Source organism: Myxocyprinus asiaticus, chromosome 17, assembly GCF_019703515.2.
Source record: "Myxocyprinus asiaticus isolate MX2 ecotype Aquarium Trade chromosome 17, UBuf_Myxa_2, whole genome shotgun sequence".
Classification (NCBI taxonomy): Eukaryota; Metazoa; Chordata; class Actinopteri; order Cypriniformes; family Catostomidae; genus Myxocyprinus; species Myxocyprinus asiaticus.
Genome location: NC_059360.1, coordinates 1884756 through 1906552, shown reverse-complemented (window position 1 = coordinate 1906552; position 21797 = coordinate 1884756). Strand labels below are relative to the sequence as shown.

Below are 21797 nucleotides of genomic sequence, written 5' to 3'. Positions count from 1 at the left end.
CTGTGATGATTTGGGGTGCAATGTCATCTGCTGGTGTTGGTCCATTGTGTTTTTTGAAAACCAAAGTCACTGCACCCGTTTACCAAGACATTTTGGAGCACTTCATGCTTCCTTCTGCTGACCAGCTTTTTAAAGTTGCTGATTTCATTATCCAGCAGGATTTGGCACCTGCCCACACTGCCAAAAGCACCAAAAGTTGGTTAAATGACCATGGTGTTGGTGTGCTTGACTGGCCAGCAAACTCACCAGACCTGAACCCCATAGAGAATCTATGGGGTATTGTCAAGAGGAAAATGAGAAACAAGAGACCAAAAAATGCAGATGAGCTGAAGGCCACTGTCAAAGAAACCTGGGCTTCCATACCACCTCAGCAGTGCCACAAACTGATCACCTCCATGCCACGCCCAATTGAGGCAGTAATTAAAGCAAAAGGAGCCCCTACCAAGTATTGAGTACATATACAGTAAATGAACATACTTTCCAGAAGGCCAACAATTCACTAAAAATGTTTTTTTATTGGTCTTATGATGTATTCTGATTTGTTGAGATGGTGAATTGGTGGGTTTTTGTTAAATGTGAGCCAAAATCATCACAATTAAAAGAACCAAATACTTAAACTACTTCAGTCTGTGTGCACTGAATTTATTTAATACACAAGTTTCACAATTTGAGTTGAATTACTGAAATAAATGAACTTTTCCACGACATTCTAATTTATTGAGATGCACCTGTAAATGGAGAAAGATGCCAACTTTAATGTCACTCCATCAAATGAAATGATGTTTCATATAAATAACCATTTGTAAGATGCAGTTCATTCTTGTCAACAGTGCTGTCACAATAAGCATTTCTCACACAACATTAAAATAAGTCTGCCAATTACCCATTCAGCAAACTAGCTAGAAGGTGTAACAAATAAGACAAGAAAATATTCACACTCAGTTTTGTATTTGAAAAGAGATTTCTTATAAAACATGGATGTTAGTCCTTATGTTATCAATAATCCTGGGGATATCGCTAAAGACAGTATTGGAAAAGTTGTGTGGCGATATCGTAAACGCTATCATAACAGTGTTGACAGTTTGCTTTGTTTATTTGAATTAATGCCAAGGTAATGAAGTCTCACTGGACCTTATAGTAGCTCAAATTGACAGAGAACCACCCACTTTGACAGGAAAAGCCCTCTAACTGACATGCTAAGTGATCAGTCGAAGTTGATTTTGTCATAACGTGCTGTTTACAGGTGGAGTTATTGGAGAGATATTATATCATAATAAATAATGGCATGGCAGTCTCCGCGATCGATTGCACAGATAGCAGAGAATGTGTAGAGTGTGTAAGTACAGCACAGAAAACCGTATTTGAGTTCACAGACATAACTAAGAAAACGAAGCAGAATATGCTGTTTGCTTGTGTTTATCCACCTAATTACAACTACATGCCACAAAGAAAACTCTAAATTTCTTTTAAAGATTTGATGTCACTAACCTGGCAAACTTTGGCAAATCCAGTGATCATTTCATCCTCAAATCTGCTCATTGCATCAACCCAGACTCTTGTGAACACAACTCAAGGGTTTTGGGGTCACCCATGACATCTGCATTAGAGGTCGACCGATGTTGGATTTTGCAGATACCAATAAATAAGGTGGTGGGAAAGGCAGATAACCAATTAATCGGCCGATAGTTTTTCAAATTGATTTATAGAATGTAAAAAAAAAAAAAATCTTATTCTTTCTTTATTATGGTGGGCAAAGACAATGAGTCCAAAATGAATAAAGTCACAGATGCAGTTTTTTTGTTCAACCAAAATCCCAATAATAACTAGAAAGTAAGAAAAAAATTGGTACATAACGTGGGACTTTTAATTATAAACAAGCCCGAAACACGCTGGGGACTCTTATTTTGAAATGACTAAATGATGAAAAAACTATTAACTATATATGCCTAGTGAGATTGAAAGAGGGCAAATAATAGCATGCAGATTCGAGGTAGACCGATATATCAATGATTATCGGTGCCAATAGTTGCTTTTTAGAACTATCAGATATCGGCAAAAATCTGTCGATAGTCAATCACGACCAGTTATCACATGAACTAATCACAGGAGCCAAAGTTTGTCAGATTAGTGCCATCAAATCTAGAGGTAGACCGATATATCGGTATTTCATGTAATTCTCCGTGATCCTCTGTGGCCGGTACTATTTTGATCAGATAATCAAGTAATCTAAATTGAAGCGAGGGCATGCAAAGAAAAATGAGACGATATGAAAATGTGCACCATCAAGTGTCTCCAACTTCATATCTTATAAATAATAATTCCTCATTAAGCCTCATCTGGTGAAATATAGCCAAAGGCTATAAAAAGCTTAATTTGGTTAATACTTAAATATAGAGCACTGAAATGGAGCCAAGTCTTCATTATTTCAAAATAAGCATCCCCGGTGGGTTTGGGGCTTGTTTATGTGTTAAAAATCCCACATTATACACCAAATCTGAATTTTTCTGGTTTTTAGTGGGATTTTGGTTGAACAATAAACTAAATCTGGGATTGTATTTATTTTGTACTCTTGTTTGTCTGTGCCAGTCATAGTAAGGAAAATTAAGATTTTTTTTTTTTTAAAACATTCTTTAAATCGAATTATCAGAAAAATCGGTTATCGGCCGATAACCGACCACCACCTTAGTTATCACTATTGGCAAAATCCACAATCGGTCGACCTCTAATTAAATCATTAGAAGAGTTCACAAACTGTACACTCTACTGTATAATCTACTTCATTTTCTGAATCCCAGAAAACAAATACAAATAATAATAATCAGTGCTTGTAATGTTTGGACAGACAGAAATTCCATTCACAAAGTCTATCGGTGTACACTTTTTTCTAGGCAGGGTTAGTGTTATGCTTCGTTTACACTAAAAATAACCTTTTGGTGCGTTTCATTTTCAACATCATCATGGTTTAAACCAGCAAGCGAAAGCATTATAGGCTCTATTTTCATGAGTGCACAAAGCGGGCGTGGGTGGGAGTGTTTGTGCAAACTGTGGGTGTATTGTATGTTAATGAAGTGGCCCAAAATGCAATTTGCTATTTTCCTAAGAAATAAGTTCATTGCGCTAAGATGTTTCGGTACAGCGCAAAGTTTAAACTCAGTTTAAACAGTTGCAGTTTGGAGATTTCACCAGCAGGTGGTAATAAAATTCATGTCCAGACTCATAAAATACTGTATAGTGGAACATTAAGTTATGTCTCTGTCAGTCACTGTTGTCGTCGTTTTATAAAACAAATGTTTATGAGATTTGTGTTAAACTATCTTTAGGTCATGGGTTATTTTTCAATTATTATTATGTTTATATTTACAGTTGTATTTATGATCTAATTTGTATTGGTATTTTTCCACCTGTTGGACAGATTAAAATGTTTGGATTTGGAATGATTTTTTTTTATTTTTTTTTATTTCGTGTTTCAATAAATGAATTAAAATGTTCAAAATCAATCGATAGAAGTGAAGTGCAATCCGATACAATCAGTTTTCAGTTTTAAGGTGCTTTATTGGCATAATAAGCATTTTTACATTCGTATTGCCAAAGCGTTTACAGCTGAGCTGCATACAAATAAGGTAAAAAGGATCATGTTAAGTAATAAAAAGGTACACAAGTTTAAAGTTACACATAAAGGAAAAATAAAAGCTTTTTTTGTTCTTTGTTCAGGGGTAAAAAGAAGTTCGAAACAGCTGAGCAACGATATACTGTTTGTGAACATTCAGACACCCGCTGTGGGAGGCATTTAGAGGAGCATTTAAACATGAGGACACTACATGTAAAACCTAAACTAATGTGCATTAAAATGTGTTATCAATGACGTTATGTCTCATACTATGAGTACACTTCACATGAGGTCAGTAAAAGAAGCTGTTTTAACCACTCCATGATGATTTAAAGTAATATATATGCAGTAGAAAATGTTTAAATATGTCCTGTTTACATTCTGAATTCATGATGCTAATGCACTAATACATGGCCATAATATGTGCCGATTATTCTCTGTTATTGTCATTTATGATGACACGTACCACAAAGATGGATGTGTAAAAGAGTGTTAATGGGAAGAATAGAGACACACAAAAAAAAGATGATAGAGGCATATTTTACTTCAGACAGACTTCACTGTAGATGACACATGAGTAAATGGGCACATGAGAGTATTTGAGTAGATTTGATTCCTTTATTAGACTAATTAAACAAAACAAAAAATTGCATGACATGTTCTTGGAAAATGTCTCTATGCGAACAATCGCACTGATGTAGGTATATTTACACCAGCTAATAACGGTGCATGAACGGTGTGTTCAAGTTGAATACTGACTGAACTACATAAACACAATAGTAGGTGGAGCTTCAGGTCACACCTAACAATGACCAATGGCAGTAAGAAGGTCTTTAGCAGCCGGTTAGAAGGTTTCATAAAGTTTGTCCAGGTGAGCTGTTACGAACCACTGAAACAAATGCAAAAACAGATTTTGTTGTAAATGACGTCACACCCGTTCATTCTTAGATTTCGTATGAAGAATATCTGGACCTTAAGAGAACAAAAGAAGATTTGTGTAAAAGTTACACGGTTGCTACACAAAGTGCTACACGTTTTCTTTAGGGCACTGGTATGTGAAATCTATGCATTGTAGATTATAGTATGATACACTTGTATAATAAATATAATAGATTTTTAGTTCTAATAGAAAGTATGTAATTATTGACTGTTTCAGTCTATACTGAAGGTGTTAATTATTATGATATATTAAAACTAAAACTAAATTTAGTCTAATTAAACCTTCACAGCAAGTATAAAGATTGATGCATTGGTGTATTAGAAGTTTTCACTCTTACACTTGAACTACGATCATTTCAGGCATATTTTGCAGAGGTCTTTGAGAAGTCTGGTGTATTACTGCAGGGCATTGGCATCTTTGGCATGCCATCTTTGGAAGCTCTTGGTTTGTCCCCAAGATTGCTGAGAGCTGTACATGAATTCTGCTTGGAATTACAGCTATGTTTTTTTTTTCTGTTAACTTTCCAAATTAGGCTAAGTTTTCCAATGTAAAACCAGGATTCTCATCTCCCCTGTGACCTCACATCTACTGAAATACATTTTTCCTGGATGACGAGTGACAGGCGCATGACAACGACAGCTCATAGTCTGCCAAGTTCCAAAAAAAAATCTGTTATTATTATATTATATTTAGGGCTGTCAATCAATACAAATTTTAATAGAATTAATTACACGATGTACCAATTAATTAATCGAATTAATTGCAATTAATCGCATACCAATGTGAACTAAGAAATATACCCAAATAAAGGTAATTTAGAATGATTAAAATAAGTTTAAATATAATATATACAGTAGGTGTAATAAATATTATAATTCAGATGAATAAAATACTTTACATATATTGTGGCTACAGACAAGTAAAGCATTTAGACAATACAAAAAGTGGTTTTAAAGGTAAAAAATATTGTTTGTTTTATTTCCATATCATTGAACATAACCCTATTATTTACCTTCTTCTGTCCGCACTATTTTTAATTGTTGGTCTATGTATTCATTTCGTCTCATTTTGGTTGCATTGCGACTCTATAGTTTTTAGCGTCTAGTCATAAACGCTGTGTTTTTAGGGCGCTGTGCAAAGTTACATGTAGTTTGAAACGTTGAATAGCGCTTCTTGAGATCCCTGCATTCTGTTGTGCTCTGTTCAGCTGTATTTAGCACAAAAGCGTGTCTATGGAAGGTTACTATCGTTGGTTTGACGAGGTGTGTTGTCTGTACAGCTTAGGGCTGGGCAATAACACGATCTTGGTATTTATTGTGATAAAAAACAATCCACGATATCGATGATAAGCTTTTGAGTAATTTTCAATATTTAGCCAGTGTTCTACGTCTAGACATTCAGGTGCATGTCGCTAAAAACGCTAGCAGTTTGGCTTTATCAGACTGTATGAAGTTGCTAACGATTAGACTGCACCAGTCACTGCGGTCCGAGTCCGGACCCTGGATTGATTCCATCCGGACCGCAAGACATCATGATGATGGTTGCACCCTCTCATCTCATTAATCACATATCATCTCTGGCATGGATGACAAGAAAAGACAAGAAAATTATTAGTTTGTATTCTAGTCTTTCTCACTTTAATGAAAATATAAATGGGTCCATTCAGACTTTTACATTTTCTAAATTTTCTAAAAAGTAATCTTTCAGTTGTGCTGAATATCAGCTCAGTTGTGATTGGGTCTTAAGCATGAGAAGTGCTCATACTAATAGTGTTTCATTTGTACGCAAATCAGTATTTTGGAACAAATCTTTTACTGTAAGTGAAAGAATAATTCTCATTCACTACCAATGTTTCGGTCATGAACGACTTTCTAAAGAATTAATTGCTTTAGTGACTCAGCAACTCACTCATAAAATAAAATAAGCTTCTTTTGTCAACACCTGGTGGCATAAAGACTGCTACGCCATAAGTGCAGTGCTGTGGGATACGCTACACACAAAGTCAGTGGACATGCACTTTTCTATCAATTCTATCAAATTAAATTGATTAATCTTTTATAAAATAAAAGAAAAAATAATTATTTTAATTATTATAAACGTATTAATTTATTAATTTTGTTAAACATTAAACAATTCAGTTTGATGGAATTTTGTAATGAAATTGAAATGCATAAATTAAAAAACTAATTCAGTGCATGTGTGGCCGTGAAGTTTTGGTATTTGCATGCCAGTATGTGCTAAGTCTAGGCATAAGTGTGTTGGCAAAATGCTTACGTTATTTTGCGCAGTAGCTGCATCCTTTGTAAACGTCAGGTTCACCATAATGACTTGCTCTTTATACGCATGGAAACAGTGTTCGTCGTGACTAATTGGATGTAGACTCCAGTAAATTATAGAGAATGTGAGTAGAATTAATTATATTGATTATGTCTAAAGCACAATGACTTATTTCTCACAAAAACAGCAAATTAGGCTTTGCGCCACTTCATCTACATGGACCTCCTATACATTTTATGCGAAAACACCCACTGTTTGTGCTCATACGGCTGTAGAGGGCGCAAACACTCACACTCACGACCAGTTGAGCGTTGCCCAGGCATGATCTTTTTTATTTTTTATAATTAATAATGCTGCTTTAATTGTCATTATTTTCTTTCTGCATGCCCTTTTTTGACTAATTGCAAGAAAAGTCTTGTTCACTCGAAGCGTCTCATTGCAATAGGAATGCACAGACAGCGACCCATTCCCCCAGCCGTCTCCAAATACTGATACTGCTGATGGACCCCAGGAACGGAAGTTCATTTGCTCTTGTGTGTTTTGTATGCTGAAAGTAACTGAATTCCTGCAGGCCTCTGGCTTCATTGCAGACCCAATTTGGGAATAAGAAATGTGTCTTTTTTCAAATCCATATGTGGGTTGCCCACCCTCAGTGTGCCCGGAGGAATTCCATCATTTAAAGTTGGACCGTTATTCAGTCGCTCACAGAACCGCCATCATAGCTCAATTGACTATTTTCAGAATGAGAGGAGATGGTCTTTTTTTCCCCTGTGAAGCTATTTTGGATCATGCCTGACTAGAGCAGTTCCCACACTTATACCCTCCCTCATACACTTATATACCATTCAAAAACTTGTATACACTTCATACACTTATAGATGAGACTGGGGCTAGTTGTCACAAGGGCAATTATCTTGTTCTAGCTGTTGGGTAAACAAGCAAACATAATCAAACTACACTGGTATACATTCAGACAAGGGTCAACTATATTATAAAGGCTGATTTTAAAGGTTTTCTGAGGACATTCATGAAAGTCAGGTTTGGGCAATAGTGCAGGTTGTCATGTTTTAAATGCCATAAATTCATACAATTTATGAATTACAATATTTGTTTAGCAAGAACAATTTAACCTTTTACATTTTCTTTTGTGCCTCATCACGTTTTAACTTTTTTAATTTAGCTGATAATCCTATAAAAGTGTGTTTAATGCAGGTGTAGTTTTAAAGAGAGGTGTACATTTTGTATTGGTGGTTTTGATGGTGGGGTATGATTTTTTGCCTTGTGACATTATTTTTAGGACACTTAAGCACATTTTAATCCCCAGTTCTTATTACCATAACATGTTTGTTGTTTTGAATGAATTGCAGTAAAAGGATGCTGTTGTACATTGATTTTTATTTTATTTATTAAAGTCATTGAAAATGAAAGGCAGTACCATGAGAGTACCACTATTATGTATAAAAAATTTTTTAAATCAAATCTGTATTTTTGTTGTTGTTGCTGTTGCATTGCGGTCATGATGGCCCTAAATAGGGCTGTCACGATAATGAAATTTGGCTGACGATTAATTGTCAAACAAATAATTGTGATTATAAAGATTCATTGTATCTTTTAGGGCTTTCATAATTAATGTCATATAAATTGTATTTGTGCTTTATACACCTCAAACCTTTTTTTTTTTTTTTTTTTTTTACATATTTTACTATATAAAGCAAATAATAAAATTGGGATGTATGATTTCCTTTTAAGTCTTTAAAACTATATGATAACATGAAAAATAAAGTTTTAAATATCAAAATATTTCTAAATACTTAAAATATGTCTCTCTTTTTTGGTCAACTTTAGTTTTGGTCAATTTAACATTTGCACTTGTTTTTGGAACTCATTAAAAATATGTATTTTAATAAAAAATGGATATAATATAAAATATATATTTTTATTATATTTACATTATATAATATTTTTTATATTAAATTATGCAATAGTAAAATATTTCTGTCATACTTTCTTCCCTTTCACATTATTTTAATGCTCTGATTAAACCCAGGAGCACCTTATTTCTCATGAACAAAACCTTTGAGATTTCCTTTCATCATTTTATCACGCCACAGAAATAAAGCATGTCTCGTTCTCTGTGGCACTCTGTGTTATTGTATTAAACATTATAAAAAGTGGCATCTTTAATTCATCACTTTAAAATCATCACAGCTAAAAATATTAAACTTAGTTTGTTGTTGGATGACTCAAAGTTTATATTTGTTCGTTTATATTTTCGCAGGAGTTTGGCACGAACCTCTGCAGACGGCGTGCGAATCAGAGTGCTTGAGAAGCACTTCACATGCTCTTCCGGACAGGAGCTGCTCTGGTTAACATCCGCTGTACAGCTCAGAGTTCAACTGAATGACACAAACATGCTTGTGGAGGTGGAGGCGTGGTCGATCGGCGATTTGTGAATGGAGAGCAAGACTGGGAGATGAGAGCAGTAAGGAGTTACACCTGTGGGCAATTTTAATAATAACTTATCTGTGTTGCATTGGGAGGCGACAGAGTGATAAGGGAGCTGAAAGCCACAGAGGAGAGAGAAGTGACACATGCTTGCGGTGTTTGTGTGTGCTGTGTGTGCATGAGAGTTATTGTGACACTGAAAATTGAATTGTGCAATAAAGATGAGAGAAGGTGGAAATTCACTTCCTCATTTTAAGAAAGAGTTAAAGAACCTGTTACAGTGATGCTAAAACCCGGGATATTTGAGGAAAACGCACCATCATGGATTGCTGCCCTTGCTGTCCAGGGAAGCCCAGCTCGTGGCCCAACAACTTCCAGTCGCTAACGTCCTGGTGTATGCGGATGCAAAGCGGGCCATCTTGTAATGGGTCGGCCGTAACCTTGAACAACACCAGTAGCGCTTCCGTACGCTGCCGTACAACAGTTCTGACTGCTGGCAGAGGATTGCGATGCTGAAGCTGTCATTGACCTTGTGGTACTGGAACAGTTTGTCGGCCGGTTACCGAAAGGAACGGCTGAGTGGGTCCAGTGCCACTGCCCGGCATTGCTGACGGAGGCATTTCAGCTGGCAGAGGATCATTTGGCAGCGTACCTGGGGGCCAGCGTGCCCACTTCTCTCGCTTTCTCTCCTCTCTCCTCATGTCCTTCTCCCTTCCCTTCCCCTTTTCCTGTACTTGCACCCCGGAAACGGAGCTGCATTCCACCAAAACCGGACCCCATTCTCTGGGTTTCTCTAAACCGCTGGCTTCCTCTATCTCTCTGTCATCTTCCCCGCAGGTTGGTGATTCCGCTGCCAGGGGTGCGGGGGGAAAGCCTGGGCCAGTCTACTGGCGCTGTGGGGAACCCGGACATTTTTATGACCCATTTGAATTACTGTATGGACGTCGGCTGCGTGGCGTGTTGGTCTTCCTAAAGGAAAATTGGGAGGAGGGACCTTCACAGACTAAAAACGAAATTCAGTATGTTCTTAACTTGAGAGCAAAACTCAACACACTAGGGCGATTATCACAGGAGCATTTGTTACAGGCTCAAGAACACCAGTCCCGACTGTACAATAGGGGTACTCGGCTACGAGAGTTCGCACCGGAAGATAAAGTACTTGATTTAACAGAGGGAGGAGCTTGGGCCAGAGGTGAATTTAAAACCCCAAAATCAAGTCACCCTGGTCTCGTGTGGAGACCACATCTCACCGTCACAAAAATCACAGAGGTGGCCAAATTGCAAAGGGAATTTTCTGATGTGTTTTCGCCTCTGCCTGGTCACACAAATCTCATAGAACACCACACTGAGATGACCCCAGGGGTAGTGGTACATATAGTACCCATATAGATTAACCGAACACAAGAAACAAGTGGTACGGGAGGAACTTAAGGCCATGCTCGATATGGGAGTAATAGACGAATCCAACAGTGACTGGTCCAGCCTGGTGGTTCTAGTACCAAAGACCTATGGGTCAGTTCGGTTCTGTGTGGATTTTCGAAAAGTCAATGCGGTATCTAAATTTGACACGTATACGATGCCTCATATTGATGCACTGCTAGATCGGTTAGGCGCGGCTTGCTTTTATTCGACACTGGATTTGACAAAGGGATATTGGCAGATCCCTTTGACTCCCATGTCCCGTGAAAAAAAACTGCATTTTCCACTCTGTTTAGATTACACCAATTTGTGACCCTTCCATTCAGTTTGTTTGGGGCCTCAGCTACATTTCAGCGGCTTATGGACAGAATCCTCCACCCACATGCTGCATATGCCGCTGCCTATCTGGATGACATCATCATTTACTGTAATATTTGGCAGAGACACATGCAGCACCTGATGGCTGTCCTGTGATTGCTGCAGTGGGCGGGGCTCACGGCAAACCCGAAGAAGTGTGCACTTGGAAGTGCCACTTGGGACATGGGCAGGTACATCCCCAAATTGATTAGACAGCAGCGATTGCGACTTGCCCAAGACCCAAGACCAAAAAGGAGGTGAGATATTTCCTGGGGCTGGCTGGCTATTACCGTGGGTTTGTGGCTATTTGACTGTTCGACTGTCACCAGCCCGCTGACTGATCTTACTAAAAAGGGAGCACCAGATCCAGTCCAGTGGACGGAGCTGTGCTAACAGGCTTTTACTCAAGTGAAAGCTGCACTTTGTGGCGGACCACTTTTACACTCTCCTGATTTCTCTCTCCCTATTGTTTTACAGACTGACGCATCAGTCTGGGGTTGGGAGCCATGTTGTCCCAGGTGGTTGAGGGGGAGGAGCGTCCGGTGCTGTACATCAGCCGGAAACTCTCAGTGAGAGAGACAAGGTACGGCACCATTGAGAAGGAATGTTTGGCCCTCACCCTCTATTCGGACCACGCCCAGCCCCAATGGCTCCATCGCATGAAGGATACCAACGCGTGGATCACCCATTGGTATCTGGCTCTTCAGCCATTTAAGTTCGAGGTGGTCCACAGACTGGGGGCACAGGTGGCTGTTGCAGACTTCCTCTCTAGAAATGGGGGGGGGGGGCACACCGACCTGAGTCGGGCGATGGGGATATGTGGGGGCGTGGTCGAGCGCCGATTTGTGAATGGAGAGCGGTAAAGAGTTACTCCTGTGGGCAGTTTTAATAACAGCTGTTCTGGGAGGTGACAGAGTGATAAAAGGGAGCTGAGAGCCACAGAGGGGAGAGAAGTGACACACGTTTGCAGTGTTTGTGTGTGCTGTGTGTGCATGACAGTTATTGTGGAAATTTGCCTGGCTCCCATTTCCTAATTTTAAGAAAGAGTTAAAGAACCTGTTACAACGTTGTTCATGACATTTATATATTCGCTTAAAATTCCCTTATTTGGGCATTAAAATGTGATTAATTGCGGTTATCTCAAATAACCGTGGTTAGATCAAATAACCACTATCAGACGATTATTTAATAATCGCGACAGACCTAGCCCTTAAAGTAGACTTATATGCAAGTTCTATTTTCTTATATTTGTCTTTTGATTTTGGAGTAAAATAGGACCAGGACAATTTCTTGACAGGTTTCATGAGAATCATCCTCATATACCCCTCAAACACTTATATCCACCTTTTTCCTGTGTTCCACAATTCATAACGGAGGCCCGTTTTCCGCTCTCCAGTGATTTCACTCACATGGCGTATGTTTTTAAAGGGATAATGTATAGTCAGCTGGTTGTTATCACAAAATAAATTGAATCACCCTTACGATAATACATTATCACGCTTATTACATGGCTACTATCCAAATAAATAAATAAAAGGACATAAAATATTGATTTGTGTTGAAATTATGTTATTATGTGAAAAGAAATTCCAGTTGGTGTTTATTTTGTGAAAACGACCATCTGACTGCTCATTATCCAGCTTATTACAAGACTACTTGCCAAATAAATAAATAAATGGACATGAAACATTGATATGAGTTGAAATTATTTTATAAGCTTACTTGTAGAGATCACACAGTGATATGAGAAAAAGGAAAGATGACTCGCAATACCCGGATGAGCGGTCTGATACTCAGAGATATCAGACCGCTAGAATCAGAATCAAGTATTCCAGAGACCCGTGTCATAATAGCTAATAGTGTGATGTTTACCATATTAAAAACATGCGGCTCCATGGTGGCGATAGTAGAGTTGCAATGACCGTCTTTTGACTGTGCCTTACATGTCAAAGTAGATGAGATGAAGCGATGGCAACACTGATATCATTAACTACTTATAGATGATATGACAGCCAACAACTGCACAAGTTGAGCCAGAACTCATTTTTACTCCAACTAACACTTAAAATGGTTGTGGTTCTCTGTCTGGATCGCTCGTTTCGGTAGTTTTTCCATTGCTTTTCATGGAGACCTGAAACAGAAAACAGTCCAGCAGCAATCAGAATCATCATGCCATTGCTCAGTGGTTGCTCAGGAAAACTGTGGATATTCCAAAAGCATAAAGGGGCATAAAGTATCATTAGAAATTCTTGAAGAAAAAAAGTAGTTTGGCATAATCTTTCATTATTATTTCTAAAAAAGCAGTGAAGCAGTTTGGCTACATTGCCGTACTGTAAATATTAGTTTAGCACTGAAAATGCACATGTGAATATTTGAGTTAAGAGTATTTGGACACACACCTTATTCAGTGATTTAGTGCTCACACACAAGATTCTAAACAGCACTTAGAAGTCAAACAGTGTTTGTGTTTTATTGTGAATGTTCTGCTTGTGTGTGTGTGTCATTTCATGACTGTGTGTTTGATCTCAGCAGCCACCGAAACCAGCATGCCAGCAGGGAGGATGGGCAGAGGAGAGCACAGGAACTTCATCATCCAAGTGACTACATACTTAACTCGATCCCTCTGTCTCTGCAGGGCTCCCACACTCATGACAAACCTAGAAACATTTACCTGGAATTTCACATTTGTGATTTCCAAGGTATGGAACCAGGGGCGTAGATTCCAGGGGGTATGGGGGGAGGTAACCCCCACAATAATCAAAAAAGCAAGTACAACCACCCCCCCCCCCCCCCCCCCAATATTTATTCAATGATCAATGGAAACATGTAATTTCTTCACACTGTAACCCTCTCCCCCCAGTGTTCATGTCAAATCTACGCCCTTGAGTTAGTGGGATGCATGAAGCTCTAAAAACAGTTTAATGTGCATTAAACTCACATTCTTTGTCAGTCCACCGTCTGCGAGCTGAAGTGTGTCGTCCATTTATAACGGAACCTCGTCCTGGAAGTGACGTCACTCAACGACACAAGAAAAGTACCAGAAAAACAAATTGCTTGTTTTTCTTTCTAAACGAGGTTTTGTTATTTATTTTCATTGTCATACATATTCATTTTAATGTTTTTCATATTAAATAAATATTTTACAGATTTAAAAATACATATTATGCATAATAATATTATTATGATATTATTTATTATATAATATATATATTATCTATCTATAATATAATATTTTTTTCCTTTCTGTTTTTAACTGTTCTTTATGTACTATCAAAGACTATTTATGGTGTATACGGTGTAATAGGCCTACTGTATGTGACTTTTCTAAGTGTTACTCACAAAGAATATAGCTATAGTTAATGTTTTAAATCAATGGCAAAATATTGCACTAATAAATGCAAATTCTCATCAGCTACACCTAAGATGAAATCTGTATGCATAAATTTGCTTCAGTAATGTCAACCTTTCAAACAAAAGTGTTAAAACTTTCATTCTGAATGCCAAGCTATTGAATGCCTCAATTTATTTTCTGTCATTTTTTCTTTACTTTTATTTAAAAAAAAAAAAAAAATGAAAGGATGATACCAAATATTCAATATTGAGAAGGACCAAATGTAAACGTTTATGGCCCTTTAGCTAACAGTTAGTAGCCTATACTGTACATAGGAATATAGATTTATGACACAGAATTTTAGATATGACATATAGTGATATGTAGGCCTATGCACATTTGTTCTGTATATAAACAGTGCTTGTGCACAGTGATCTGGATCAGTATGCATTCCTTAAAGTTCTGCCTAGTGTCACCATTGCAATAAATGTACTATGATTGCATAGATACCATATGGATGATATAGTCAGGCCAATATTAGATTAGACTGAGATGTACTGCAGTTAATCAAATGAATGAAGCTACTGTTCAAACCATCCTCAAAAGTGCAAGAAATTCATCATAAGATCACATGTCTCATTTTCTCTGGCACTGAGAGAGCTTGAGGGGGGTAATGTTTGTGATCTGATTGTTGTCCTCTTTAAATCTCTTGGAAAGTAACAGTCACTGGGTCACTAATAAACCCATGACATCCACTGATCCTGTATAGTTTATTTTTACTATTCAAGGGATAGTTGGTGCAGTGCCAGTAATCTGGTGTCTTGTATCATTTACTAAGTCATAGCCTATGGATGTTGATTTAAGGGACTTGAACCTCACCATATATAGAAATGTTAATATGCAACTCCAGCTGCAACGTCATATCAGTTATTTCATACAAACTGAAGCATGTAATGGACGGTGGAATCTGAATAACGTTTACAGCTTCTTTAAAAGGGGAATGATGCTTCATACACAACAGCGGAAAATTGTAGAGATGTTTATGGTGTTACTCAAACAAAGGGTAAAATAGTCACATTAAGTACATAAATAATATCTTTATGACTTTAAACAGCAAAATACATTATAAATATTAATAGCATAATCATTAATACCTTCGAATCATTGTTTTTTTACACAAATCATTTCAGCATATCTCAGTGTTTTGCCTTTCTCTTGACACCATTGAGGGTACAGACATCATTTTAGGATGATTGTCAAATTATTATGAAACAGGTGCCTTTTCCATTTTGGAAACGAGATTGTTTAAATACATTTTTGTAAAATATTTAAAACCTCAAGTGCTAATTAATTGCATTATCTCAAGCTAAATAAATACAAATAAATATGTTAGTTATTCAAAACTCATGACGGGTGGAATATTACAAAATGACTACTAATCAAAATTATTCTGTTTTGATTAAAACTATATATATATATATATATATATATATATATATATATATATATATATATATATATATATATATACAGTGTTGGGAGTAACGGGATACATGTAACGAGATTAAAATACTAAATATAAGTAACTGTATTCCACTACAGTTACAGTGTAAATCATTAGTAATTAGAATACAGTTACATTCAACAAGTATTTTGATTACTGAAGAGATTACTTTGCATTTTATTGTCATTTGTTTCATTTAATATTTAGTCCTTTCAGATGGAAAACATTTATACATATAAATGATGTGATCCAAAGTGCATTTGAACAGTGGTGAAACACTTTGTTATGATGTGTTACATTCATACGAGCAGACAGAGAAGTAAGTTTGAAGTAAGTTTGGAGCAGAAGAAATAGAAATAAAGCTTGTGTAAATTGTCAGCTTTACGCTAAGCTTAAATGCTATTTCTAGCCATTTTACATGCACATGTTACCAGGCACGATCATATTTTTTTATCAAGAAAATTCATGTTGGATCATAATTTCTATTTTTCTAGTAAGACCTTTGATATTAGGGCAAAAATCATATTCTTGATGATAATTTTTGTAGTTTTCCTGTAAAAATATCTTAAAATCCTTAAAACAAGATTAATTAGATTTATCTTGTTTTAGAAACAACACTGCATAAGATATTTAGGTTTTTCAGAGAATTAATTTCTAACATGTGTATTTTGTCTTACTGTACTGGCAGAGTTTATATAGTCAAAACAAGTGAAAAAATCTACCAGTGCTGAAGAAGTAATCCAAAGTATTTAGAATACGTTACTGACCTTGAGTAATCTAATGAAATACATTACAAATGACATTTTACAGCATGTATTCTGTAATCTGTAGTGGAAAACATTTCAAAAGTAACCCTCCCTACCCTGTTTATATATATATATACACATACCTGGCAAAGTTTTGGCTTTTTTTTTTTTTTTTTCCTTTAGAAATGTTTTAAACAGAATTTGCATGACTGGCTATACAGATACATGTAAAATTGCAAAATACTCCTTTAAATATTTATAATAAAATACAGCATCTTCACATGCTATAATGTTCTAATAGGATACATTTATAATTATATAATTTTGAATTCATTAAGTGTATTTAAGTTTGCAAAATACTTTGTGTGTTTCATGCACATAATCAAATGATGCATAGGCCTACACAAACGTCCTGTCTTGGAATGACTCTGTTATAAACACACTGACGTGCAGTTATTCACTATATGGACCTGTAGCCTATTTACAATTAAGATGTCAATGACAATCAATATTGAATAATATCCGTTTCTTTTTTTACGGGGGTAATTTTTTAATCTGTGAACATGTGTGAACATCCAGCAGGGGGCGCAAAAGTGTTATAAAAACCCAGCTGTTAGGTAGAGTGTGTGTGTGTGTGTGTGTGTGTGTGTGTGTGTGTAAGAGAAGGACGTTTGGCGTTTAGATGATTAGGATTGCAAACTAATTTCTAAAATATTCTATTCGTTTCCATTGCTGTAAGTTACATAAGGTGCAATTACATTTTCTAATATGCCTTAGCTATTATATAAAGTAATTGCATGATTGGGAAACTTGCAGAGAGCAGTTTGGGTGAGATTGACTCCTCCCACCGCATACGTCACTGAAGCTCTGACTATAAAGTGCAGCTGGAGCGAAATAAGCCTGCAGTCCAGTGAAGCTCCAGCGTGTGCGCACATCTGTCAGGGGAGTCTTGAAAAAGTTCTAAAGTGCTTGTTTGTGGAGAAAATACGGATGGACAACGTGATAGTGACCATTGCGTTTCTTTTAAAGTTCTAATGATGGAGGTTTAAGGATGTTCTGGGATTATTGTGCAATGCTTATGTGGAATAAGTTTTCAGCATGGAATTTCATGGGGAAAACAGGCTCAGCACTTGAACTCCAGCCCATAGTGAGGAGAACCTGGAATTCACCATTATTTTTCATTTAAACCTATTTTAACTGAACTGGAACTCTATTTATAATTACTATCAAGTGTAAAGTGCAGAGAATAAATCATGCATTTGGGAAGAGGACTGCTGTTTGTGCTTCTTTTGAACAGTGTGACTATGAGTTTGTCTCTATCAACCTGCACCACTGTGGACATCGACCACATCAAGAAGAAGAGGGTGGAGGCCATCCGGGGTCAGATCCTCAGCAAACTGAGACTGACCAGCCCGCCACAGACCTTGGGCTCTAGTCAGGTGCCCTATCAAGTGCTGGCCCTTTATAACAGCACTAGGGAACTGCTGGAAGAGTTAGGACGCGACAGACAGCAGAACTGCGGACAGGACAACACTGAGACCGAGTACTACGCTAAAGAAATACACAAATTCAACATGATCCAGGGCTCCCCTGAAAACAGTAAGTGACCACAGACCACAGTGGAGATATGGATATTCATATACAAACAGAAGATATCGTATTAACAGGAACACTTTATAATAACTACATATTCATTACAATTGAATAACTATATAGTAAGTCATTACCAAACATTACAAAATAATGTACAGATCAATAGTTCAAGTGCATTTAAATATGAAATCAGAGACAGACAGGGGGAATGAAATGAATGGTAATCCAACTATACATTAATTACAGTGTTATTACTATATAATAAGTCCTTAAACATTACATAATATTTTACAGACCAAAAGTTCAAGTACATTTAAATATGAAATCATAGATTGACAGGGGATATTGTATTAACAGTAACACTTTATAACAACTATATATTCATTACAGTATAATAAGTACATAATAAATAATTTACAAACAATACATAATATATAATACAGATTAGTAATTCATGAACGTTTTATTATAAAATCATAGATGGAGAAGCAATATTGTATTTATGGTAACACTTTATAGCAACATTGGTAAAAAAATAACTATATAATAAGTCATTCAACTATTACATAGTGATTTACATATCAGTAGTTCATGCACATTTAAATAAGAAATGTTCATCAACCTATACAAGTTATTAATGGCCAGTGCAGATATCAAAAGAGCAGGGTGGCCGATGGCAGAAATAAAAAAAATGTAATGATAGCAAATAAAATGGCTGAATTTAAATAATCACTTATGTTACATAAAATGTACTCAACATTCACTTTAAATTGTTTGGCACTGACAATAACCGGAATGACCACTTCTGTTAATTGTCCTTCTTTCTCTCGTCTACAGTTATCAGCACAAACCGATACATTCAAAATGGCCAAATATTAGTCAGCCTGGCAGATATATATATATATATCGCTTTATCACTAAAAAGAAAATCTGAATCTAATTTTCCTGACGTTTCAAACTCTTTGAATGTACTTTCTTTGATCTGTTGAGCATTATGGTATCATGTAATAATGTTTGTTAATGTTATGGTAATTAAAGTTATGATAAACTGTGACCATCAGAACAACAGGCATGCAATAAAATCTTTTGAACATGCTCACGACTGCATATTCACACGCTATGAAGAAATAGAAGACCGAGTTTATTATCACTCTTGTTAATAAATGGAACGTCTTGGCATCTGAAAATGATTTCATATGATTAGTCTGCTCTCCTCTTTCATCTGAGGGTCAATGCAGAAGTATCCCCACCGATTTTCCATGAGTCTCTGGGTTTAGTCCAAGTTGAGATGGGCCCCAGATTATTTAAGGACAGAGTCCTGTGAAGCTGTCATACTGTCCAAAGGTGAGACAAGAGTCCAGTACTAGACAGTCCAGTCAGATTTAGAGCAGTCTGTGTTTTACCGACCGGATCACTGCTGTTTAACTCTCTGAAGTTATGCAGTAGTAAGATTTATGCTGTAGACTTGATTGGCTATACCACTGTAAAACTCACAAGATCCTTGAGACACAATATGATTACCTCATATTGTGAATGCCCACTTTTACTGGCCACTTACCAGTCATTTTAATTTTTCCAATTCAAATATATGGAAAACTCTCTATTTATGAGGTTAACAAACACCGAGACTTTTTTTAAGAGGACCAAAACAGAACCTACAGTAATTCTCTTTGCATTCACACTGTCCCACTCTTTGGTCCACTTCAGTCCACTCTACATTCACACTGATGTTTTTTGGAACCCAGTTCAGGCTACCTCTAAAGTTGACGTGTTATGTTTTGTGTTCTACTTCACAGTGGCAAACTGTCTGCTCTCTGAGAATGCTATTTTAAAATAAAGTCCCATCAGAGCTGCTTGTCTGCAGTGCAAACAGAGGAGTTTTAGCAGATAAGCTCGAGTGAGAGGAGCCACATTCGCTGCCTTAACACTGGATTGGCAGAGAAATCTCTTTCCTTTCCATTATGCCGTTTTCAGTTTCAGTAAATCCAGTACTGAACAGTGTGGTGGCCGTCACCACGGTGATAGAGTAATGTATATTCACGTTCCATTCACATCAGCTAAACTAATGGATTTTTCATGCGTTGCACTTCGGAAGGTTGCAGCTTGTGGAATCATTTACACATTTTTGCTTTTCCATGAATTTTCTCATTGAAGCAGTGGTCAAGAAAGCGTCCCTGCACTCAAGGTTTTGAGAACAAAAGCAGGCTACGGATTCTTGTCTTTGTGTATATTTGCATTCAGAAATAACGGAATGTCAGTTACATCACTGGATGGCATTTTTGCCATTCCAGACCTGTTTGTCCATTAACCAGGAGAAAAGAAAAATAAAGAAACAAGAGCCATTCACATTGATGGCCAGAGTCCAAAATTAATCTCAAGAATTGAGCAAAATTTGAACAAATCTTAAAATAGAAATTGGCTTTGTTTGGTGCAAAATTAACACTCGCCAAATGCCAATTGCAAGAAAAAAATTAAAAATGAGTAAAATAAAACGCCAACTTTATAAGGAACTGTAATATTAAATGGTTTAAATCACCCTTTAAGCTCGGATGGGTCTGCCGACAGAAAACAAAAAGAATTGTAAAAATATTTGTTAGTCTTGACTAGCACAACAAAAATAGGAATCGTTTTGAAGCTTAGAAGCTCTACTTTCCAATGCATGTAGCATGCTTTGAAATTTGCAGACAAATCAGAAGTGTTCAGTTTTGATCAATTCTGAAAATTAAAAATAAAATAAACATAGCACTGCATATATTATTGCAATCAGTAAAAACATCAAACTGATCAAATAGCCATGTGTCATATGTGTTAGAAAGCTCTCATAGAGTAGAATAAAACCAGCCTATTTGTTTTACTCACAGACAAAAATATAGTGAGTAATAGCCAGTGGTGGGCCGTGAATTTAAAGTCTAGGCCTTCAGTGTGATTCATGACATTAAGAAAACAGTTTCACAATGAATAAGACACCCTATGACTTTGGGCATCATACATTATGTCGCAGCTAACTAATAATACCAATTGACATTTTAAAAACATGTCCACGCACGAAAGCCAGAACTTGAAACGACACTTAATGCTCAAGCAAGACTAATTTTAACTGCAGCATGACTGTTTTGTGAAATGAACGTCTCCCGAACAGACATTCAAAAATCATAATTTTTCATATGAATCTACCAAGGAGGTCTATAATACCTGGAAAAATCTATCTAATAATATTTGCGATTTAAATGTTGCTTGCAATAAATTTCGTTCCGTCAGGGTACACGGTTATGCTGCGTTCCATTCAAGCTGGATGAGGGATATTCCTACATGATATCTCTGAACATAAATGCATTCCATTCCCCGATATTCGGAACTGCAACGCTCCCATTAGCTTAGCAGGGGTTTGACTCTCATTAGAGATGTCTCCTAGCAACCCAACTGATAAACAATGCTGCAGCACTAGTATTTGTGCTGCAGGTGTACGATTATCAAAAGAGATTATAATGTTTTATACACCTGTTTCTGCAGGCGTTTGTTAAACAAGCTTTAATATCATGTAATGTGGAAACAAACTCATTTATCAATATTACTAAAGT

At 36.7% G+C, this 21797-nt stretch overlaps 1 protein-coding gene across 1 annotated transcript in view; it reads left to right on the top strand.

Annotated features, from left to right (window-relative positions):
- The first annotated feature begins 17541 nt into the window (after positions 1 to 17541).
- LOC127455384 (transforming growth factor beta-3 proprotein-like) overlaps positions 17542 to 21797 on the top strand; it is a 47050-nt gene continuing 42794 nt past the window's right edge. The window contains exon 1 of the mRNA XM_051723239.1: positions 17542 to 18225. Coding sequence (XP_051579199.1) covers positions 17880 to 18225 — 346 coding nt within the window. The 5' untranslated portion in view covers positions 17542 to 17879. The remainder of the gene's footprint in view (positions 18226 to 21797) is intronic.